General features: G+C 40.2%; 1 protein-coding gene across 6 annotated transcripts in view; it reads right to left on the minus strand.

Annotated features, from left to right (window-relative positions):
- Positions 1-1170: 1170 nt before the first annotated feature.
- LOC100745824 (multidrug resistance protein homolog 49) overlaps positions 1171-24586 on the minus strand; it is a 75385-nt gene continuing 51969 nt past the window's right edge. For 4 of the 6 annotated variants that reach the window (XM_012387225.3, XM_024368561.2, XM_012387227.3 and 1 more), the window contains 13 exons: positions 24364-24433; positions 23823-23907; positions 22962-23155; positions 22414-22662; positions 19473-19886; positions 17970-18393; positions 15728-15931; positions 12451-12802; positions 11645-11872; positions 10175-11124; positions 8756-9157; positions 7299-7445; positions 1171-3950 (listed from right to left, as the gene is read on the minus strand). In XM_012387225.3, coding sequence (XP_012242648.1) covers positions 3747-3950; positions 7299-7445; positions 8756-9157; positions 10175-11124; positions 11645-11872; positions 12451-12802; positions 15728-15931; positions 17970-18393; positions 19473-19886; positions 22414-22662; positions 22962-23155; positions 23823-23907; positions 24364-24433 — 3923 coding nt within the window. In that variant the 3' untranslated portion in view covers positions 1171-3746. The remainder of the gene's footprint in view (positions 3951-7298; positions 7446-8755; positions 9158-10174; positions 11125-11644; positions 11873-12450; positions 12803-15727; positions 15932-17969; positions 18394-19472; positions 19887-22413; positions 22663-22961; positions 23156-23822; positions 23908-24363; positions 24434-24586) is intronic. The other 2 variants (XM_012387228.3, XM_012387229.3) reach the window with 1 other exon arrangement.

Consider the following 24586-nt stretch of genomic DNA (forward strand, 5'->3'; position numbering starts at 1 on the left):
CTACCGTACATCGCGAACTTTGCCAAAGCAAATGGGGTAGAGCGTTGGTCCAACTTCACGTTCGTTCGTGTTCCTCAAAACGCGTTCGTTTAACACCATTTTAACGTCCTTCGATCAAGTTGCTGGTGTTAGGACGCGTCGTTCGAACGAAGACTCGAGACAAAAATCAAAATTCTCGGGCCACGCGTTCTCCCGTTCGACGAGCCGCGTACATTTTATGCCACGGTACAAAAAAAAAAAAAAAGAGAACGTTGGTCGTTGGAAGAAAAATTTTACAAATAGAAGGAAAATGGAGAATATGGATCGCACAGATAACGAGGAAAGTGGATTTGTTGGAAATACCAATCGGACGCGCTGATTTTTCACAGCGTATCGAAAACACGCGCGTCTTTTAATTTTCGCGCGAACAAACAGCAGGTGATAAACCTGATGATAAACGTTAAAAGCTACAGCGGATAGACGCAAGTTCCGCGGCGCGAATAAATGCGTCGCCGAGGGATATAGATTATAAATGGGGGACAAAATGGATGAAACGGAACGAATTTCACGATTTTTTTCGGTGACCGCTCCCACCGAAAACTGAATTCCCCTCGCCGCCCGTTCATTTAACAAACTCGTGCGTACTTTTTTTTCACTATGGTTCCATTTATTTTGTATATGACAGCAGTACGATCTGCTTCGTTTCTTCTTATAACGAGAAAAAAAAAGACGAAAAACATTAATACTTCCTCTTTGTCGTCATACTGTCTGGAAAATCGCTTGTATAATTACAACTCGACACGCTTTCGATATATAAACAACAAGAAAAAAAAGGAAAGGAGACGAAGAACAAAAAACGAAAGAGAGAAAATAAAATGAAACACACGCTGCTGCTTTCTTTCGTCGTTTCAAAACACACGCGTGTTGAACCAAGCGATCGTCGCTAGTTCACGTACATATTTTTGTTTTAAGATCTCTGCCCTTAAGTTACGCTGGCCGCAGCCTTAATCTTAAGCAACAATTTTTCGATATCTTTTACACACTAAAGGTTATCCCTCTTTCTCTCTCTCTCTATCTATCTATCTATCTATTTCTCTCTCTCTCACACACACTCACTCACTCACTCACTCACTCACTTTCATATTCATTCTGCCGTCTAGTGCTCGATCGAATTCTTACGTAATATATATATCTGTATAATATAATAATATATTCTCTTTGAAAAGTACATAATAAACCGTAAGCTGAATTTTGATCGGTACAATAAGTCTGAGATGATTTGTTCAACGAATCGAGCACCATGATCGCGATTCAAACGAGAAAGGACATCTAGAACCGTGAATTTCATTAAACGAAATGTCCGTCGAAACGATGTGAAATGATCATCATACGTCATTCAATGCGCTGATCTGATTGTACTTGTTCGTTCTCCCTTTCGATCCGCTTAACATACAGGGTAAGTACACGAGTGAAGCACAACATCGTCGGGTTCTTCCGATCGTACACGGATCCCGGTGATCGTTGTATGCTTGATTCGCAAACATCAGAATGGCGTTTCGATCGCGAAACGCTTGTTCCTGGCTCGAACACGTTCTACATTTACTACGTTGTATTGTCACTATGTTAATAAAGCACTGTTACTTCGATCATCGGATGTAAATTTTGATCGTAGGCCTTCTTTCGATCGCTTCTTTCGAGATAAATTAAGTACTCTGCGTGGACAACGTCGTTGAAAATCCTCGTACGATCACGCAGGCGCGAGAACGCGTTTCAAGTCTTACTCCTAAATATTAATATTTAGCCGAAGTTGGAAGATACTTTACTTCGTAATAGAGAGATAAAATTTGACAATGATTATTATTAACATTTTAGACAGGTGGAAAAAGTTGATACTGTCAAGTTCTACGAAAAATTGTTATCGTCGCGCCGCGTGTTAAACGTGACCATTCAGGTGGTAAGCCTCGAGGGCAGCCGATGGAACCTTATCGCTAAGTATACCAAGTATGAAGGCACAAGTTCAAGGAAAGTATCTGTCGCGAAGTTCGACCACGGAAATCCAACCACCGCACCGGATGGACGACTTGCCGACATCCGGGGAACGCCTCTCCACGCGAACGATACGCTCCTTCTCCGCTAAAACCACCCAACTTTACAAAGATTTCACGTAGTACATCCTTTTGATTCCTTACGAATCGGTGAATCGATCCGAGCCATTTCAAAACTCAACTAGCTATCCGTCTGTCACGACTTTGCTCGTCTTCTTATTCCTGATTTAAATTTAACCTAAGCCCTCCCAGTTCTCTGTTTCCTCCTCTTCCCATCGCGTTCTCTATTTCTTACTATCGCGTTTTTTTTTCTTTTTTCTTTTTTTTTTTCTTCTTTTAGTTGAACACGAAACACGGTTGCTGTTAAGGCACGAAAATTCAACGATTTCTAGTAACGTTCGCCCGATTGACGCAATTGACACGTTGTCCCGTGGACGAATTCGTGTTTTGCGAGCAAGGCAGAGAAAAGAGCGGGATGTATCGAGACGATACGTTCATACATTTTTCATACGTTTGGACGTAGCCCGAAGATTATCGAAGTGGAGGAGGACATCGTCGAGTCGTGCGCGATGTGCCGTTTTTCGAAACACCTGTCGCCTCTTGCTCGTCTCTGTCGATGTTGATCAACCCCATAAGTCGATGCGAATATCTTCCTCTCTATCCCACTTTCTCCTTAATTCAATGCACGCGTCTGGCTCGCGCGTTTCTTCCATTTCTATCGTATTTATACTGCTATCCTATATAGGAATTCAACAAACGCCTTCACGGTTTCTTTCGGATGGCTAGTTTGGTATTCCTGGCCAACAACGAATCGTTCAGGGGATCGTTCGAGGCCATGCATCGAATCTGATCGCGACTACGTGCCATTCTACGGAATCTTCTCCGTTCGAATGGATCGAGGACTATTGCGTTACTGCGATCTCGCGAGCTTCGCGTCGTAAAGGCTATGTAAAAAGAACGAAGACGAAGGAACGGGAATATCGTTTTGGAAAATACAGGCGTAATGTCGATTACGTGTTATCGACAGCGACGCGTTTTATCGTTCGCGCCGTGGTGATCGTTGTTACGTAACGCGCGAATCGAAAGATCGCTGGTAATCCATCCGACGCGTTTGCGCTACGATTATTCGCTGCTGCGACGCGAAGATCTGTTCCCTGTATCGAAGTTTCGCGTTTCTTGGATCCGTGGCTCGTTCTCTTTTAGGTTGGGCGCGAGAACCGGCATGTAGAAGAGCAAGCACCGTGAAAACGCGGGTGTTTCGACGTCTAATGCACGAACAAAATATCGACGAGACAGCTAATGATATTCAGAGTTAGCTACGAACATCCTCTTCCTTCGAGTTCCTTTTATTTGCCATGTAAAATTGATTCTTAGCAATATCGAGGCACACGAAGAAATTGAAAATACGTATAAATAAAATTGTAAGAAAACTATCGTTGAAAGTCTATGACAAAGTTAAGGGCCAGCTGAGAAGATAAAAGAAGCGTTTGCAGATGTGAAAATTTACGAAAGCTCCGATACGCGTGTCCGTGGACTTTCGTCCGGCGAGTCAATAAAATCTTTGCTATTCTTGTTGCCTTGCTGGAGTTCCTCCATTTCTTACTGCTAACTTCTGACCTACAGGCCTCACACGCCTCGACTGAAACTACTGTCTGCTTCGTCGTTGGGCTGTTTCGCCTCCGAAGCAAGGAGCGTCGATGAGACGCGACTTCACCTTCGTCTCTACTCTATCGCGCTTTCTTGAAGATTATGCAGATGAGAGTACAGGCCATCCGCTGAAAGTAAATCGTCGTGAGTACCCATCTCCGCGACAGTTCCCTTCTCTAACACGCAGATCACATCGGCGTTTCTTATAGTTGCCAAACGATGCGCTATGGTGATGCACGTCCTGCCCTCCATGGCCTTGTCCAATGCCGCTTGCACGACCTATACAAAATTATCGTTGAATAATAATTTGATTAACTTATCAAACATCTAAGTTACAGTACCGTGCAAAAGTCTTCAATCGTCTATCAAACGCAAATGTTTGACTTTTATCGATGAATAGGGAGGTATTTGATGTTTTAATTTTACGTTTATTTGTCGGAAAGCAATAAATCGAAAAAATAACGTTTGTCTCAAACGATATCGATTAACGAAAAGATGTTTCGAAAATACTGTCAAATAATTATTTTGTATTCAATTTTTAATGTTCATTTATTTCTAGTTGAAACATTCGACCAACTATTTCCAAAAGCTAATAACTTTTACACGATACTGTGTTTTGATTTTTCAATAAATTTATCAACAAATTCAATGAATTTCTGATCAAGATTAATATGTATTAGGTCGCCCGAAAAGTTTCTTTCGTTTTATAAGGAAATAATGGATGCACATTTGTCGTTTTATATTATTTTATCGAATTACGTATGATCCATTTTGTTCTATCAAGATAAAGATCACGACGTTTGGCAGATTAGGTTTCATGTTTGTATAAAGATACATCGTTGTAAAACACGTGTCTGTGAAAGAAAGACACTTTTCCGACAACCTAATATATTATCTCTGAAGACCAAATAGATAACGAAAAGACGTGGCTTCTAAGGATTTCTGATCGAATAAACAACGCGTACAATGGAACCTAAATGAAACCTATTTTCCTATGGAGAATGGCACACCATAGAGGAAAACACGGTAGTCAGTAAGCAGCCGCGAAACAATAATTGCCATGAAATTCGTTCGGCACGGGCGAGCCGCTTTCCGTCCGCGTGGACAACAATCGAACTCCCTCTCATCGGTTCAGGGTATTTCCGATTGTTACCATAGATAATACTGTTGGATTGTCCTCGATTGTTGGCGATTTTGAGAGGACCGCCACGCTACCGCCAACCTAGAATAATCGATCTTCGTGGCTCTGAAAATTAAGCGTCGAATCGAGATAATCGTTCGACAGCCTTTCGAACAACAATCGCGTTTCGGAATACATCAGCGACGAAAAATACAACAAGCGACGAAAGACACATTGGATAAATCACCTTAAACTAAACTGCGAATATTTATGCATTTGTGAGAAATTTAACAATGCAACAATATATAGAATGCATATAACATGCAAAAGTATCGGATTAAGCAAAAGAGTCTGTTGTTTCTGCCCTTCGTGTTGATTTAACCGAAATATTTATCGATTAGCCTCGAATATAATATTCACTGTTACTTATCCTTGTCTCTCGTCCATCTCTGACAATCTATCTATTCTGTCTATTGTCGATATTAAACATTTTATAAAGATGTGCTTTATTGATAAAAATGTTAATTTCTTCGGCAATCTCGTCTCGCTTTTTCGTAGCTTATGTTTCGACTATTAAGACACGTAACGTATAAATTTGCAAATACGTAAGTAAAATCTGATAGAACTTTCCGACCGATTTAATGTACAAAATATCCGAAATAAAGTACTCGTTACAACATTCAGTGTGCGAAACAATTCTCTGTTTAAATTCCATTTCTTTGCTTACGTTCGTAAGAAAAATTTGGTAGAAAGTCTGGCGAAAAAGGTCTCCAGTGATAACATTCGCGCATGCAAATTCTGTTCCGCCTTTCTTTATCGTTTTTTCTGTTTTTCTTCATTCGCATCCGTGTATAGGTGATGGAAGGCTGTTTTTTAACTGTACGGATTGTCAACAGAGAAAACGAACAGCAAGATATAATATCGTTGTAATGAGATACGATGGCTGAAGCAACGTTTCAATCGTTTACGGTGCCCGAAAACATATGAATTTTAATTTCGGAAAAATTAGCATGTAAAGTATGTCCGTCGCATTGCGTGATGCAGTACGACGGGAGAAACATGGCTGCGGCGTATCTTCTTTCTTTTTTTTTTTTTTTTTTGTCGACTTTGGCTCGCGCGTTTTTTTTACTCGTATTGTTCATTAAAATCCATCAGGTTCCATTAATATTCATCAGCCGGTGCGGTATACTCGTAACACTAGCGTTAGTTTACGTTGCTTAACCTCCGCTGTTATTCACATTCGTCGTTCATGGTAACAAACTATTTTGCTGTGCCTTTGGTGCTAGATTCTCATTAAACATCGAAAACCCACGGCTGACATAAACGAGAAAATTTCGCGCGCAAACTTGTCCTGTGCCAGCTTCGTGTAACGTTTTAAGAGATTATTTAGACATCATGTTGCGAGATAAACTTTGCTAATATAAAGTATCCGCTTTAGATTAGCATCATGGTTAATGTAGTAATATTTATGTAACCTACTTATTCGGTAATACGACACAAGAAATTCCGAAGCAATTAGTTATCTCGAGCAACGAATAAATTAAACATTAAACAACACCATCTCTGAGTTCACGTTTCCTTTGCAAATTTTTCATAAGTATTATCTTCGGCCAGGTTACGAAGACGCATAAGCTACATCCAAAGGAGAATTTTTAGATGCTTTTATTCAAGAACGAAGGTGGATTGTTGTTCAAAAGATATTAACGACGAACGGAAATGATAACTGGGCTGTGGATTTTTATTGGAAATTTCAATTTCTTGTCAATTTGATAAACCGTGTTTTCCTTAGTAACCTCGAAATACTGACCCTCGAGGGCCTAAAGATGCAAATATAGTCACATAATACGCAAAGCAATATAAAATATTCAAAGTAGAATACTTGTTATAACATTTAATAAATATCGCAATTTGCATCTCTTCTTTTTTAATTATATTCGTAAAAATGTGATGTTGCATAATAATTCGTTGTCTAATGATAACGAACATCTGTATAAAATTTCTCAAACGTAATCGTACTGGTTCGATCATACAAAATTCCTGGTGGAACGTCGCGTTAGACAATGACGACGAAAAATGGCCCATCAAGTTACGAGGCTGTTAATTGGTCACGAGGACGAAACAATGCAGCGCGGTGGTAGCGAGACTGGAACGCGAGGCTTTTGTCCTCGTGAGAATTCCTCGCACTTCTTCTGCCTCTCTAGAGGAAGGTTGGTCATTTTTTTCGCCGGCTTTCTGCTTCTGTCCGCGACTAAAAAGCGCCACCGCGTTCCATCGCGTATTATATTACTGAATGGGCGCCGCATCTACTTCAGCCTGATTTCACGACCCATTTTCTCGGTTTGCCTGCGGTGTTTCTCGCCACCATCTCGACGACAGTTTTCGTCCACGGTATTTCTCGTTTAAGCGATTCGCGGAAATACTTTAGAAGAGGATGAACATGCACTATGCATGCGGTAGACGAGAATTGTTGAGACAACGAGGAGATGATTTTAAACGAGCAAACTTACCTTCTCGCTCTGTGTGTCGAGAGCAGATGTAGCCTCGTCCAGAAGTAGAATTCGAGGATTCCTGACCAAGGCACGCGCGATCGCGATACGTTGCTTCTGTCCTCCGGAGAGCTGTGTTCCCTTAGAACCTAACCTAGTGTCGTATCCCTGTAACCAAGATCGAATAACGTGTTGTTGCATTGTTTAATATGCAACTTTCTATCGAAACGATTCAAATTTCCATTGGAATTATTTTGTGTTACGTTGCATAATGTAAAAGTTTCGTTAATTAGTTGGTGTTATCGCGATCGCGTGATTCGAGAAAGTATTGACGTTTCAGTTATATGGAGAACTTTCGTGAATGTGTTACGCGTGTTATACAAAACTTTTAGAAACTTCATTAACGCTGTAATGAGACACGTTTATTGTCGCCTTGGTAAAGTTTGAAACAAACCCGAAAATGTACACGCGAGTTAGAAACGATAGTTTGCAAACACAGGATTCGCGTTCAAGTCTCGCTGGATACTAAGGCTTATTAATTAATACAATGAATATTATACTATTTTTGTGGGTTATATATTTCCAATATATATGTTGTAAGTTTCTTTCTTTATATATATTTTCATATTCGTTTCAAATTCGACCAACATAATTATGATAGCTACGACGTTTCATCAAAGTACTAACGAAACTTCAACATATAATATATTTAGAAAATAGGACTAGAAGAGGTGAGAAAAGGGGGGGCGTAGATAGAAACAGGAGAGATAGAAACTACAGAAACATAATCAAAGAAAAATTACCAAAGTACTCAGAAGAGAGGATGAAATGGAAGGACAGAGGAATACTGACAAGATTCAGGTGCGGAAACGAGACCAAAGCAAGGGAATACTGGAAAAAAGAGGGGGGAAAAGATGCAGAGGGAAAGAAGAAGACCTAAGACATGTAATAGAAGAATGTAAAATAACAGGAGGACCAAAGGACATAGGAAAAACGCTAAACGAGACTGGAGAAGGTTTAGCAGAGCTGAAAGCAATAATAGAGAAGAGAAGGGCAAACGAGAAGAAGGAGGCACAGCAAGGAGGCTAAAGACCAAAGTTGCAATAGTTTTTAGTCATTAGTTGCTAATTTATAGTCCCTAATTTTTAGTTTTTAGAGGTAGAATAAGTAAAGTGCAATAGAATAGGGTGGGAAAGAGGAGAGGTAGACATATAAGAAGAGAAATAGACATAAGAGATGTAAAACCGAAAGTTCGTCCAAAGTCGAAATTCACGGACGAAGCAATAATAAATAAATAATAAATAATAATACATTCATTGTAAATCTTCAAATCGCTGTACGTAAAAATATATTTCCTTTGGTAAACGACCAACTAAAAGCTTAATCCACGGCCAATGAACGAAGCACTACTGTGTTTGCCTTCTCTGAACAGCTAAGCTCCGAGAATACCAATATCAAACAAGAATTCTGCTACTCACTAGTGGTAGAGAGCTGACAAAGCTATGTATGTTGGACTTCTTAGCGGCTTCTATGATTTCCTCCATCGTTACAGTTCGGGAGTTGTCCCCATAAGCAATATTCTGTGCGATCGTTTTATCGAAAAGTACTGGTTCTTGACCGACCACACCAAGCTGAGATCTCAGATTGCGCAACGAAACCGACGAGATGTCACGCCTGTCCATTGTCACGGTACCAGAAATCGGATCGTACAATCGTTGCAACAATTGGATGCAGGTGGATTTGCCACAACCACTTTGGCCTACCAGGGCGACCATCTGGCCCGGTTTCACGATTAGATTCAAGCCTTGTAAAATTTGCATCTCAGGCCTTGTCGGATAATGGAACTCGACTTTCGAAAATTGAATCAAGCCGTCCGCTTTCTGAAATTATACAAATTTCTGATTCTAAATAGGTCTTTTACTCTAATCGAATGTAAAGTGAAAAAAAATGAAAATTCTTGAAAGATAATAACTGTTTCAAAAGCCTGTCTCGCCTCTCGATTATACTGCACTTTTAAAAATAAAGTTGCCAAACTTTTCTTTATCTAATTCTATTACGCGATATCCGATATGATAAACTGCTTGTTCAATGTTTAACCAGTGATGTATTTACGTTGACACGGTTCTATTAAATAAAGTTATAGCGTGAAAGAATATGCGTTTTATGTTAAAACTGGAAAACATGAAACGAGGTTCCTATCTCCAGTCGAATCTCGTACACTTTCGCCACGTGCGATCAAATGAGAAAATGAAATTATGCATGCATGCAAAATGTCTATGTAAATATCGAAATTTAAATCTAAATCTAAACGTTATTTATAAATTCGAATATCGCTATATTAATTCGTTGGATTACGTTTGTATCAGATAGAAACAAGAAAACGGATTCAACCGAATGCATTATAAATATTTGCTAATCAATCGAATTATACGTGGCAGTCGCTTGAGTAGGATAAATCCGAAACATCGTATCGTTTATTTCGTATCGCTTCATTAAACGGTTTGGAATTCTAGAGGGATAATCGCAACCCCAATCAAACAGAGTTTCCCGTTTTGAGTGTAATTAACGTGCATAGCCGGAGGCGTTGCTGTCGGTACGTCATAAATTCGTCGCTTTGCTAAACAGCCGTAATGAAACCTGTCGAAACGAGACATTTGGCCAGCTTTGCCAATCTTTCTCTATACTTTACACGTTGTGTTTACTTTCTTCCTGATAAACTCGCAAAGTAATTGAACTACGTTGTTTCAATCACAGCGATATAATTGATCAAACACCTTATTACTCAATACATCCAACAACGCAACATTAACTACGATAAGATAAAGCTTCCTATTTATAATCTCTTATCAATATCGCGCAATCGGAGTTATAAGCTGACTTATAAATCGTGCACTCACCCAATCCAGATCTTTGTCTTCCGAACCCGGTGGCGAGGTGATCTCCGGAACTCTGTCTAAAAGCTTGAATATCCTTCCGGCCGAAATTTTCGCGGTATTAAAATTGGGAGCGAAGGCAAGGGCTTGTCCCAACATCCAGGATCCAAAGATCAACGCTTCCGACACTTTGATCACGTTCTCGTACCTCAAACCTTCGGTAGCCACCAAAGCACCACCATAATAGAGACTCAAGGCATAACCGAAGAATGGTATGGTCTGACCGCACGAGAATACCAATCCCCTCAGTCTATTTCTAATTCTTGTCGCTTTAGCCACGAGATCCAGTTCCACACAATAACGCTGCAAGAAGGCTTCCTCTTTCCCAAGACTGGCTACAGTTCGAATGTTCGAGATTGCCTCTATGGCGATTCTCGTCGCGGCCTCCATCTTCTTCTTTTCTTGCAGACCTTGGCCGCTCATCACTCTCGCCTCGAAGAAGACTGCACCCAGCACCAAAGGTATCGAGACGACGGATACTAACGTCATCTTCCAGGTATAATACATGGATAATCCGATTCCAAGGACTAAGGTCGACAGAGCCTGAAGAATCGCACCGACACGTGTCCCCGTTGCACCCTGAACAGCACCGGCGTCTGTGGATAATCTGGCGCAAAGGGCACCCACGCTATTCGTATCCTCGTCGTACCAGCCCATTTCCTGTCGCAACATCGCGGTGAACGCCATTTTTCTAATCCTCGCGGTCATACGCACACCGGCCAATCCGAACATATACATTTGTAGGAAGGTACCAACGCCCGTAACAACTCCGACCACTAGGAAGAGAATCGAGAACTTGACACTCTCGTGGCGTACTTCTTCGTCATCCTGAAGACCCAACACAGAGTACACTTCACCGAAGAGAACAGCGAATGCTGGGAACGAGGCGCCCACCATGCCTGCTGCTAAACACCCTGAAACATGGCAATTTTGTTCATTAGTTTCGTTCAGTAGAACTCCTTGAATTGATAAAATTGTACGATTTATGATAGGCGAGGCATCCGATGAAGAAACGGATTATTTTTGTTGTTAGATATCCTGAAGTATTGAAATGTAATTTCTCTTGATAAATGTGTTAGGATTGCAGAAGCTATAGAAGTTAAAAGGATTTTATCAATCCATGGAGAGAGATTGATCGTTTTTATTGTTGGACATCTTGAGATATGGGAATTTCTTCTTCTTTGTCGACTTTGTTGAGATTGGAGAAATTGTATGATGTAGAAAATTTTTGTTAATAGACAGATAGATTGATTGTTTCTCGTGTTAGATACCCTGAAGTATAGAGATTTCTGTTTTTCTGTCGATAAATCTGTTAGAATAGTAAGAGTTGTATGGCCTAGAAGAATTATATTCATCGGTGGAGAGACTGAACCATTTTCTCGTTGAAGATGTACGAGTGAATGGTTAAATGAATAGTAATCGAGCTAACTATACCGATCAAATTGTAAGGCCATTCCGGTTTATTGAGCCCGAATATCCTCATCATTGGCGCGTCGTACGGCTTCTCGTGTTCCTCCAGTTGATTCTCCGAGCACTCAGATGCGCCGGCTAACGACAACCGATGAGAGTGCATCGACAGAGTGGAGAATTGCCTCTTCAACGGTGGTTTCTGCTTCGGTATGGCTGCGGTGACCGTCTTTGCGGCTGATGCCGTCGCTTTCGCTGGAAATTCAATCGACACGAAAGCGTAACATCATGCCGTCCGATGTTAAGAGAAGAAAAATATTACATTTTTATTATCTTAAACTCTGGGGCGCTCCTATCGCTCTCAATAATACGTGAAAGTCTATAAAACAAGCTCTTCCTTTTTTTTTTTTTTGCATTATCTGAAGATCAAGTAACGATATTTAAATTATAAACCAGTCACGATAATATCGCAACGAGACTATACAATTACGACGTTGATACTTTCTTTTTAATTCTTTTTTGGTGAAACTCTAAAAAATGAAAAAAATACATAGTTGCTCGAGCAACAGTAATACGTTATATAATACGTCTATACATTAAAATCCTATTTATACGAATCGTATTTATTCGAACGAAATTTTAGTTGGCGATTAGATAAACTTCTGCTTGTTGAATTTATTTATTTGAATATGAATTCCTATTATATGAACGTGAAGTAACAGATGGTGGGAGAGAACGAATGAACTCTAATTATAGAAACTCTAATCCAGTTATATGAACTTCACCTATACAAACTATTTTGCCCCGAAAATTTCATACATAAAAGCAATTACCTCTAGCAGTGGCACTGGCGTCAGCAGAGACCAATCCGTAATAATGATTTTTCAAGGCGAGCAGTTCCTCGTGCGTACCCTGTTCAACCACCTGACCCTCCTTTATAAACACTATCCTATCAGCATTTGTTATTGTCGACAGCCTGTGAGTGACGACGATCGTTGTTCTACCCTTTGACGCCGCGTCCAAAGCTCTTTGCACAGTATTTTCGCTATGAACGTCCAGAGCAGACGTAGCTTCATCCAATAAAAGTATAGCCGGTCGTCTAACCAGAGCTCGAGCAATCGCGATCCTTTGTTTCTGTCCACCGGACATTTGCGATCCTCTCTCTCCCACGGGACTATCGTAGGCCTAGAACGAAGACCGTTGATAAAGATTCTTTGATTATTTGACAAGAGTTAATCAATGTGAACATTTTGACAACTTGAAATTTTAATTAACATGTGGAGGATAGATACTTATGTTTAATCAAGAATAAAAATTAATGGATATTTAAATGAAATAAGTTTTAGGTATAACCATGTTCGTTGATAATTATTAGGAGAACACCGTCCGCAAGTAATTTGCCTATTCGATTGCCATACTCGTGGAATTTAATTAACGAAATTACGACGTGACACGTCTACAATGTGTACGTACCGTGTTGAGATTTAATAAATTTACGAGGTACATCAGGTTCGCGTACTACAAGTTAAGTCGAGAACAGCAGGAAAATATTTGGTGTTTTATTTAAATACGCATAAAATACTTAATACGATTCAATAACAAACTACATGCTATATACTAATTTCTAATTAAATATATGTATATTGTAAATACGTTTACAATGACTTATTTTATGATTTCTCGTGATAGTCCCGTTAGAAGTGAAATTTCAAAATGCTTCATAAAACACGTGGATATAAAAGTTTTCCATGGTGAATTTTAATATTTATACACTGAGCAAAGTATTTGAAAATAGATTTTCCTGTGAATAAATAAATAATGTATTTAAAAAAATCACAATGCTAATACCGTGTGTGCCGACGTAGTTTGCGTAACTGTCTAATATATCTGATCTCGTAACCAAAGCTTCCATTCATATAAAACCCAATATTGTTCGTCCATCAACGTGCGTGCTGCAAACGGTGCTCGGTTTTCCCGGGTAAAATTTCACGTGCACGATCGTGCCGCATCGATCCGTAAAATAAACTGCCTGGCCTGCACCATAAACTGGAAAATGTCTGGTCCACTTGTTTCCGCGGATCGTTACGGTTCTAAACGCGTCGCGAGACACAACGGATAAAGGCCAAACACACGCGATACACATTCACGACGGTATATACCGATGGGACCGCGGATGAAACCATCGCGAGCGTCGAATACACCTACCGATAATTCGGTAATAAACGCCTAATCGTTGACGCAGCCGTAATCTGGGATACCGTTATTTGCCCGGGCACGGTTTAACGGGTGTTTTATCGTCTGTTTGCACGCGTGTTTCGCGGCTTGTCGCTCACACCTGAGACTATTGTTAGCGCGTTACAACGAGCCGAATTTGTTAAGGGTCAACATGATCTCGATATGCAATAGAATAACTGATAATAGACATTATTCGATTCTCATAATTTGTCAAATTATTAGATTGTAATATATGAATTATCTACAATAGAACTACGTTTATCCGCACCTCGTTTATGTAAAGAAATTCAGACCCGAGTTCAGATATACGAACTCCTAAGCGAGCCTCTATTATCCGAACTGAGTATTTCCTAAGAATCACTGGTACATTAGGTTGTCCGAAAAGTTTCTTTCATTTTATGAGGAAATAATAGACGCACAACGTTTTATATTATTTTGTCAAATTACGTACGATCCATTTTGTTCTGTTGAGATAAATACCGCGACATTTTACAGACTTGGTTTCACGTTTGTACGAAGGTGCATTGTTGTAGAAAACACGTTTGCGAAAGAAAGACACTTCCCGGACAACCTAATATTTCGTCCTTACGTAATTTTTCCAGAATATTTACCGTGTAATACGGACATGTGTACATGGTGTAATATTCAGTTACAAGGTGGGAAATATTTAATTCTTAATAAAAATAAAAATCGTAATGAAAAGGTCACTTTTCACCATGGCGAAACCAAAAATCGTGTGATCATGGAAACGAATTAAAGAAGCTCACATAGCCTGACGCCAGTCTCTCGCGTCTGAATTTGTAATATTAAGTTGTCTGAAAGGTTTCTTTCGTTTCATAAGATGATAATAGATGAACAACAATTTCTATTTTATATTATTTTATTGAATTAGGTATGATCCATTTCGTTATATTTCCATTATTATGTTCGTGCATAATTCAATAAACTATTATAAAACAAAAAACATTGTGCGTCTATTATTTCTTTATAGAACGAAAGAAACTTTTCGGACAACCTAGTAAAACAAATGAGGATTAGTTTGTGAGCCTGTGTCATAAAATTATAAAATCGAAATTCTACGAGAAAGGAAAAATTCGCAGTTTCGATCTACGAGAAAGAAGGTTTAGAAGGAGGTTTAGAAATCGAACGTTTCGAATTTGATATTCTTAAGATCAATATAGCATATATGAGGATGATGATGAAACGCAACGCACACTTATATCAATGTTGTTCAGTCCGTACCATTTTTGTATTTACGTCAGTGTGTTTTGCGTTGTTCAAAATTTGCTCGATAGATTGTTCCATTGCGAATAAGAAAGATTACAACAGACAGTCTTCTTGTCGCAGTTTAGTAATTTGCGTAAATGTTTATAAAACTTTCAGAAATATTCAGTATTCTAAATCAGACTGTAGAGACACTGATAAGATATTGAAATTTAAAAAATGAAAAATTCAACCGCAATGGCCATTAAGAAAACGTGCCCTTCCTTATCTCCATGATTAGAATCATCACGACTGCGATGATCAACGAGATAGAAGAGATGGACGAGAGGATACGCAAGGATGAGATTAAAATTCCAAGCGAATTCACGGTTCCTGGACATGATTTTAATTAGACGACTCTTTGTGCCTGGATCCTAGAGATCCATCGGCACGGAAAGGGTACCACATACCAAGAGCAAGGAAATCTTTCGACATAGATCTATACTATGTGAACGTAACTCCGCACGCCTAGAGGTTCGAGCGACTGGTTGTTGAAAAGTGACCGAATCAATCGGTTCTCCGTCTGTCACGAACCGCGAAAAGGGAAACTGAAATTCCGTTGGACCAGAGAAAACGGCAACGGAATGGAAGAATAGATACGAAGCTACTCACCTCGGGCAGTTTGCTGATGAAGTCGTGAGCGTTCGCTTCCTTCGCGGCTTTGATCATCTGCTCCTCGGTAATGCTGTCATTTCCGTACCGGATATTCTCCCGTATCGTTGTGTCAAAGAGCACCGGTTCCTGGCCGACCACGCCTATGTGCGAACGGAGCCATTGAACGTTCAACTTCGCCACGTCCACACCGTCCAGTAAAACCTGTTCGAACAGAGAGATCGACGCGTGATCGTTGTGAGAATTGTCTTTGACATTGACCAATGGAGGTCCAGGAGGAACAGGACTACGACGATGCGATGCGAAGAGAAAGATAAGGGCGATCGTTCAACGTCGTTGTCGGCCGTTTTCCTCGGATGGGCGAATTTTAGGCGAAAGCCCCTTTTATCGGCTACGGCGCAACAATGCTATGGAAAATGTAAGTGGAAGGGAAAAGGAGTTCAAGAGCCAGCTCGAAAATATTATGCCAAATATACGGCGTAATATTTTTGGCAGGAGAAACTGCGACGGATGCAGAAACACGAGAAAATTTTACTAGTGAGAGAACTCAGCCGCCGCGAGAAACGCTTCAAACTTGTTCCCTAAAATTCCCATCGCCGCGTTCGCGAATACAGATGTAATAATGGAATATATTCACGGTCGGGATATTGTTAACTCGGAACGCACTTAACAAATTCACCCTCGCGAGTCACGCTTGCCTGGATACCGTGGAATTTAATCGAGTTGGAATTCGATGCTACGAAACGGGAATGTTTCTGTATTTTATTCCGAGCGTCTCGTGAAATCTTCATGCGAGATAAAAATTTCGATCGTCTTATTGGCATAGGAAAAGTTCTATCGTTTTTGAACAATAATTCTAGCAAGAACGAACGATAATGCTCTTCTGAACGATATACGCGAAAACCGTAATTGCGCGTACATCGAGCTCTCGACGCTCACCATTGTGACTTTGACCGAAAGAAAAACTTCATCGGGTTAATCAGCGAACTCATCGCTTAACCGTGCTCGTTGCGCAACGTCTGCATAAAAATATCGCCAGTTTCTACATTTTAATAAACTACTCCCGTTCCCTCGGTAAACAAACAAATTGAGGAGACGAGTCTACGATTCTCGTGGGATGGAAAATTCATGGCTACCGACCGTGGACATAAAATTACTCTGGGAAACTAAATTATACGGATTAATACGAATAATAAAAATACGAATTATTATTATTATTATTATTTAATTAACGCGACAGCGAAAGTACCAGCTCGTTACAGTTTTCTAAATTAACAAGGGGAAATCTGATACGAGATATCATTAACGGAAGGCGCCAGCGCAACGGTTCCTATCTCAACAGCTCCGCGATATAATTTTTTAATCGCAATTATAAAAATTTAATATGCAGTTTTTTATTCTTTAGTTCTTTTCTTCGTCTCTTACTTTTTTTTTTTTTTTTTTTTTTTCGGTTAATCAGCGAACTCATCGCTTAACCGTGCTCGTTGCGCAACGTCTGCATAAAAATATCGCCAGTTTCTACATTTTAATAAACTACTCCCGTTCCCTCGGTAAACAAACAAATTGAGGAGACGAGTCTACGATTCTCGTGGGATGGAAAATTCATGGCTACCGACCGTGGACATAAAATTACTCTGGGAAACTAAATTATACGGATTAATACGAATAATAAAAATACGAATTATTATTATTATTATTATTTAATTAACGCGACAGCGAAAGTACCAGCTCGTTACAGTTTTCTAAATTAACAAGGGGAAATCTGATACGAGATATCATTAACGGAAGGCGCCAGCGCAACGGTTCCTATCTCAACAGCTCCGCGATATAATTTTTTAATCGCAATTATAAAAATTTAATATGCAGTTTTTTATTCTTTAGTTCTTTTCTTCGTCTCTTTTTTTTTTTTTTTTTTTTTGATCAGCTGTGTAATAAGCACGTTTCGCAGTTCTCCAATTTTCACTGACGCTACGCTTCTTCAATATCGTTCCCGTTTCAACACACACAAATGGAATGTTTCAAGGAAATCTTGAACACAGAATTGAAACGTACAAATTACGCGTATAAATTATATATTCCTGAAATTTGAGCGTCCTTTAAACAATAAAAAGGTTTAACTCAAAGTAAAATGAAGAGAAAAATGCGAACGATCTAATCGCACGATCTAAACCATTGTTTGATCCAGCGATTCTCTACCTCCGTTTTGCTTCTCGCGCAAACACAAATTTTTCTTTTTACTTGCCTGTCCCTTATGAGGATCGTAGAGACGTTGGATGAGCTGGAGACAAGTAGACTTGCCACAGCCGGACCCGCCGACGAGTGCCACGGTCTCGCCCCGATTGATCTTCAGATTCAAACCTTGCAACACCTTCACGTCCTTTCTAGCGGGATACTGGAAGTGTACGTTCTTGAACTCGATCTCACCATTGACGGATGGAAGCTTCTGACCATCCTTGCTCAAGCTATCGATCGTTGGCACGCGATCAAGCACTTGGAAAATCGCCGCGGCTGAACCACGCGCCACCGCGAACGCTTCGAGGTGCGGCGATGTCAGACCCATGTTCTGAGCGCCAGCTAGCACACCGAAGAACACGATCACCAACACTGCTGGTGTATACTCCTTCACATCCTTTGGCCTGTCCTCCAGGATCAGCTGAACTCCGTACCTGGCGAACGATAATCGTCAATTTAACATGCGTTCTAATTTTCATCTCGAGAACTTGTCGTGATTTATTGCAGTCGTTCGAGATCTCTTCTTCCTTTTGACAATGAAAGATCACATAGTGTACAAAGATAGAAGGATGACCAGTGAGGTAGCACAGAAACGAAAGGTATCTAATTTCGATGCTCTCAAAGTTACCATTGTTTAACTTTGGCAATGCATCTCGGCACGACGACAGAATAGATCGCGTTGCTACAGTGTTTGTGTTATGTTAATGGTTAAAGCTGTTTACATACACCGAAACATGTTACGATACATGCAGCGACTACGAGGTTTCATAGCGCTAGTTGCAATATACGTAAACTTGTATCAGCGTTATTATCTAGTTACGGTTTGCATCGACTCAGACGGGATCAGTGTACCATCTGATCGTATACCACATGTCTAGTCGTATGTAAACGGCTTAAAACTCTTAATCTATTCCTATCCGATTACTTTCGACGATCTAACTTTTTGACGAATATATCACACGCATTTCGTTCTTCAGATGTTTCCTCGGAACACTTCCCTTTTCCATCGCGCGATCCTATATGATTCGATTTAAGATATAACAATAATAGAAATTCGTGTGCCTCGTCCTACGATCGTGCGAGGGGAAATTTGATTTATTCTAACCAAACCTGTGTTCCTTCCCTTAGCCACCATTACGCGCAAACTTTTTCCCTACACTGTACGTAACTCGTCCATTTTCGAAAAGAGGAAACAACAGAAAAAGGAAGAGTTCCAAGGGAAGATCGTTTTATATCGAATTAGAGTAGCCAAGACCGCCACTTTCCATGGCAAACAAAGGAACACCCCTGTCTGATGCTTCCCTTTTAAAGCAAACAACTTTTACTTGAAACACCTCTGACACAATGCGGAAATTACATGGCTGACCCGTTTCTACCCTTCTCGTGCCTGTTTACCCGCGTCAGAAGCGTTTATTCTGAAAATACTCGTATTTCTTTCATCTATGCTATAGTACGCAAACGCATATCCCAAAAAGCGTACAAATATTTTCACACAATCTTAATATAGACATACCAAAACGCTATTGCGTAGCTGATGTATATGATGAACCACATCACGCCACCACCAACTCCGGACCACATTCCACGTCTTATTCCGGTTCTCTCGGCTGGTACTAGTTTCTCAGCGTATCTCTCCACTTCCTTTTCCTCTCCATTGAAGGCGATCACGGTCCTGATGGCGCCTAATACTTCCTCGGCCACTCTACCGGCTTGCCCATAAGCGTTCAACTCCTGAGCTGTTAAGGAGCTCTGAACTTTCGCTACTACGGCAGTGGCTATGACGATGATTGGTGCGCAACTTAGTACCACCAGCGTTAATTTCCAGCCGTATACGAACGATATGATGATGGAGGAGATAAAGGAGACCGTGAGGTACGTGAACACGCCCAGTTTTTCTCCTATGCCTTCCTTCATCTTGTCCAAGTCTCTGCAACGTCATGACAACTTTTGGTTACATTCGTTAATCCATAAAATGCTTAACATTAATATCTGGTAATATCTCGTAGCAAGAAGTGAATTATCAATTATATCGAAAAGTAGGTTTCTATCAAAGCACACGTTTACTAAATTTTGTGTGGACAATTTGGTGTTCGGGTACCGGGTTACCCATCAACCGTGAATATTTTGATTGTCCGCGCAAATGCTGCAAAATTAAATTAACGAGACGGCACACAATAAAAATAAAACTGGACTTTGACATATGATCTTCAATTTAAATTTCTCTGGGATGAATTTTCACCCGATTAAGTATTCGAGTCGTGAATAAATTTGTGGAAAATTCTTTCTTCGTCGGCACGTTTGCCAGGCTTCTCGTCGTTGTACAAGGTGACCACCACCGTAATTAGATACGTTCGTATAGTTTGGTGTCGGTTCTATCCAAAGTACCTGACGAAAATAACACGGAACCGCGGGCAACTATTCAGAATGAATTAATTAGAGTTTGCCTTATCTTCGACGATGCAAAGGTCACCTTGCAAAAGCTCGGGGAGTTCAGTTTCAACGAATATTCAATTTAGCTTCTCGTTTGTATCGCGCGACCATATTATCCGCAGTTCCATTATCTCCTCTAATACGATTAAAGAAAACAAGCTGTCAAATAGCGATCGGAAAGCAAACTAAAAATAAAATCTAACGGTGTATACGTTTTAGCACGATATAAAGAAATGATTCCTCAAACCGTATGTATAAATGTCAAGGAGAAGTGTCACTGTGTTCGTGGCATTTATATTTAACGTTGTTCATCCTGCTTCACGTTCTAGAATATTCGTGAAAATGTTGCGGCGCCACGTAAAGACATTTCCGGGTGATTACACAGCATTTACGGTACAATAACACATACTCGCGAATGTCGTGTAATCACCTTCAACTAAAATCAATATTGTCTCAAATTATGCGAACTTTATTATAATTCCGTCTTACAGTCATACAACGTGAAATAACGTTTTCAAACTGATAACGGCAATATGTAGCGGGAAGTTGCGACACGAGAAACATTTTTACAAAATATGATTTTTATTCCTAACGATGATAGGAAGAAACGAACGAGACGCAACTGTGACGAATGTATACGAAATGATTTACGATGATACAATGGATTACGAAAGTATTTGAACGCGTATGATAGACAATTTTTACGTATACATTGTACGTGTTATATAAAACATTTTAGAATTTCATCAGCATTGTAACGTGACATCACTTGTCGTGAGTATATTGATAAAGCTGGAAACCTACCTATATGAAAATGTACACAGCATTATTACTTTTTTGTCAGATATCAAACTATGCCAATATCTACTAATCGATTCTCATTGCCGTGCTAACTAATGAAATTTCAGAACGTTTTGTACGATACAAACAATATATTCACGAAAGGCTCCAATAAACATTCGAATACTTTCGTCAGTTACTGTACGTAAAACCTGGCACATCGTTGCACTCGATATGACAAAGAAAATACAGAAATCCGTGCCATTCGATGATTGCCATTTAAGACAGGTGTTAAGTCGAGTTTACGTAATAGTCGTTATAAATGCGGACTATGAGCCAAATCGTTTTTAATGCCAATAGGTCTTGTAACTACATCGATATATACGCGTATCACGATGCTATATTTACGATGCAACGAGATTTATTGTCTCTGCAACAGTGTAAGGTAGCGTGATTCATTCTGTGTTTCAATCGTCTGCTACAAACCGGAAACGCTACTTGGCGACAAGAAGAAAAATTTAGCCACCGTGCAACGTCGAATTTCTTTCATCGAAATTGCACGCGTGTCTATGCAATTATGCGACTTGCGCCACGGATATACTATTGCGGCGAACATTCTCGTCCCGAAATAAACAGATTGCACAAGGAAATGCTCTAGTGGCGACGCTTTAATTGGTCCGTTATGAATCCATCCTTGACTTTTCGATAATTACGCGGTCTGAAACGCAACCGCAAACAGAGATGGACTTTGTATCGGGTAAGGATTTCGATTCTCACGAGCGACCACCTGTTGATGAGCAGAGATCTCGTTCCCTAAACTTTGCTTCTCGCTTCTCCGTTATACATGATCCGCGCTACGTTTATATCCGCGGAACTGGGAGAAATCGAAACCGCAATGTTCGCTTGAAAGCCGGATCGACGTAAGAAAATATGGCTACTCGAGGCTATACGTCTCCGGGATATCCTTTCAACGAGTGAAACGTGTCTATCGTCCGGACAGTTTCCATACGAAAGGAAAGAATAGAATTTTCGAATAAAATGGAATTGATTTGAATTCACAGTTTAAATATTAATTATCTGTGATTTAAATTTGGATTTTAACGAAACTATTATTTTAAAGTGAATTTTAATGGAAACGAAAGTCTGGCTGTTAAATGTATTTCAAGGTTCGATCTGAGATCTTTTGTGTAAAATCTAATTGCCTTCTTTTAACGAGTTATCGATTAACAGCGAAGTATACTTACTCGGTAATTCTACTGGCGAAGTTGGTCGACGTGTTGGTATCGTACCACGTCATATCCTGTCTAAGAACAGCGCGAAGGAACATCTTACGTACTCGAGCGATTTGTCTAGAAGCAGCGACATTTAATAAATCGACCGTGAACACGGCAAAGAAAAATTGGAAGGTGGATAGCGCCGCGGAGGATACACCAAACGCAACCGAGTCGTCGTACAGAGCGCTCATCCTCGCTTCGTATGTTTCATTGGGTCCCCTGCAATCATAATATTTATCTCATAAATACGTTATATTATTCATCGAAGGGAAACCGTTTTTCTAAATTCTCAATTCGGAGTATCGTTCCGTGGAACAGTATCGACGTGGAAAATTACGGAACTTCGTAGCGATGTACCAAAGTAAACTAGACAGAATAAACTAGACTATATTCCCCTCGAGCGATCTATTTTCTCGTTAACGTAACGCGTCAGAGGCGAGTCTCGCGTCTCGGTTTCGTGCTAAAAATATGCAATTCAGGTAGTGTAGGCGTGTCTGTCTGAGTACGCCAAGACTTACAAGACCTTTCCTCCTCCGAACCACTTCAATATAAGCGTCGGTGTACTGGATTGATTCTCCGTATTACGATCCACCAGCAATGTGGTGAATTCACCATACTGAATCGTCGAAATAGGGATGCACAGGCCTGTCAAAGTTCCCATGATCAGGCCACCAAGAATCAGCATCAACTCCCCGCATGTTGCAAATCGAAACTGTGAACAGACATAGAGCGATTTTCGTCACTGAGTTTGGTCAAAGCTTTCACGTACGCCGCGATTAAACTGGAATTCAAAGTTTCGGCGAAGCAGAGAGAACTGAGGGAAAGTGAGAGAAAAAGGGGTAGCACAGGGGAAGTACCGGTGGGCAACAGCCATGGCAACGGACGTATTTTAATTAATTGCGCGCGAGCATCGACGTTATGTTAATTTTCCGAATGATGGGTTCGCCGGGAATTCGCGAGATTCCGGTGGCGTCGACGGAGCAATTTGTCGCCGAACTAGTCGAAAATTTCAGAAACATATTCTCGAGTGATTTAGTGCCGGCAACTTCTGCCTTTCCGGCAGATTTAACCCCGGGGAAAATTAATGCTGGCCTAACGGTGATTAATGGACGGAGATCTGACTAGTTCTAAACAAAAACAAGCCCGATCGATCGACAGAATCGCGCTCGTTAAGTTTGTCAAAGACAAAGGGACTCGATAGCCAAACCGTTCGGCCGCTAGAAGATCGATTTCGTCGTTTGATTCCAAACTAACACGGTGATATTTCAACTGTAACAGGATGTATGTGGAATGTTTGACAAATGTCGGTGACGTTCTCTGCTTTCTTTGTATTTTATTTCGTTACTTCTTTTTTTTTTCTTTTGACCGATGATACTTACGAGTTTGAAATAAGGCACTGGTGGCAAGGATTGTTCCGACGCAACCGGCTTCTCCTCCTCCTTCGTTTGAGGTGGCACGAATTCACTGTGGACACAAAGTAATATTGACTTTTAATAAGAACATTTTTAGATACAATTGCTCGTCGATGTGCTGCCCGTTATCCATTCTTCTACTCTTTGTAGCAGCACGAGAAAATGATCGGTTATGGAAGAGTACTTCCGGATGCAAGAGAAAAACTATTTTCCCGAGAGAAAAGAAGCTTAAGAATCGGTTACGTTTCTTTCTTCTGCCATAGAAATGCAAAGTTCCGATTGTTTAATTTTCAATCCGGGAATACTCTTACAGGGTATACTTGCTACAATTAAGAAATCATCATGAATAAATTTATACGATTTTTCCAGTCTCTAGGGCGATCAGGATATCTCCTAATTAATTCCGTAAGTTCCTACAATCATTTTGACTCCCATATTTACTCCTCCTATATTTCTCTTTCTAATTATTTAACAAAATCTCATTCATCTGTAAAAATCTTATTCGTACATTGGATCGCCATTCTCTTGTAGCATATACTGAGTTTCCTCTTTATCCTTCTTCGCATCTTGGAGCGTGTCTGAAATGAAATATACAAGGTTCCGTACACTGTAGATCCTACAGCAATATTTTCATATGCATCAGCAGGGAAGACTTAAATATACGTTCGTCTCCTGTTTATCCGATCGCGAAACCGGACTTCGAATCCGGTATCGCGTCGACGATTGCACCT

Source organism: Bombus impatiens, unplaced genomic scaffold, assembly GCF_000188095.3.
Source record: "Bombus impatiens unplaced genomic scaffold, BIMP_2.2 scf_0463, whole genome shotgun sequence".
Lineage (NCBI taxonomy): Eukaryota > Metazoa > Arthropoda > Insecta > Hymenoptera > Apidae > Bombus > Bombus impatiens.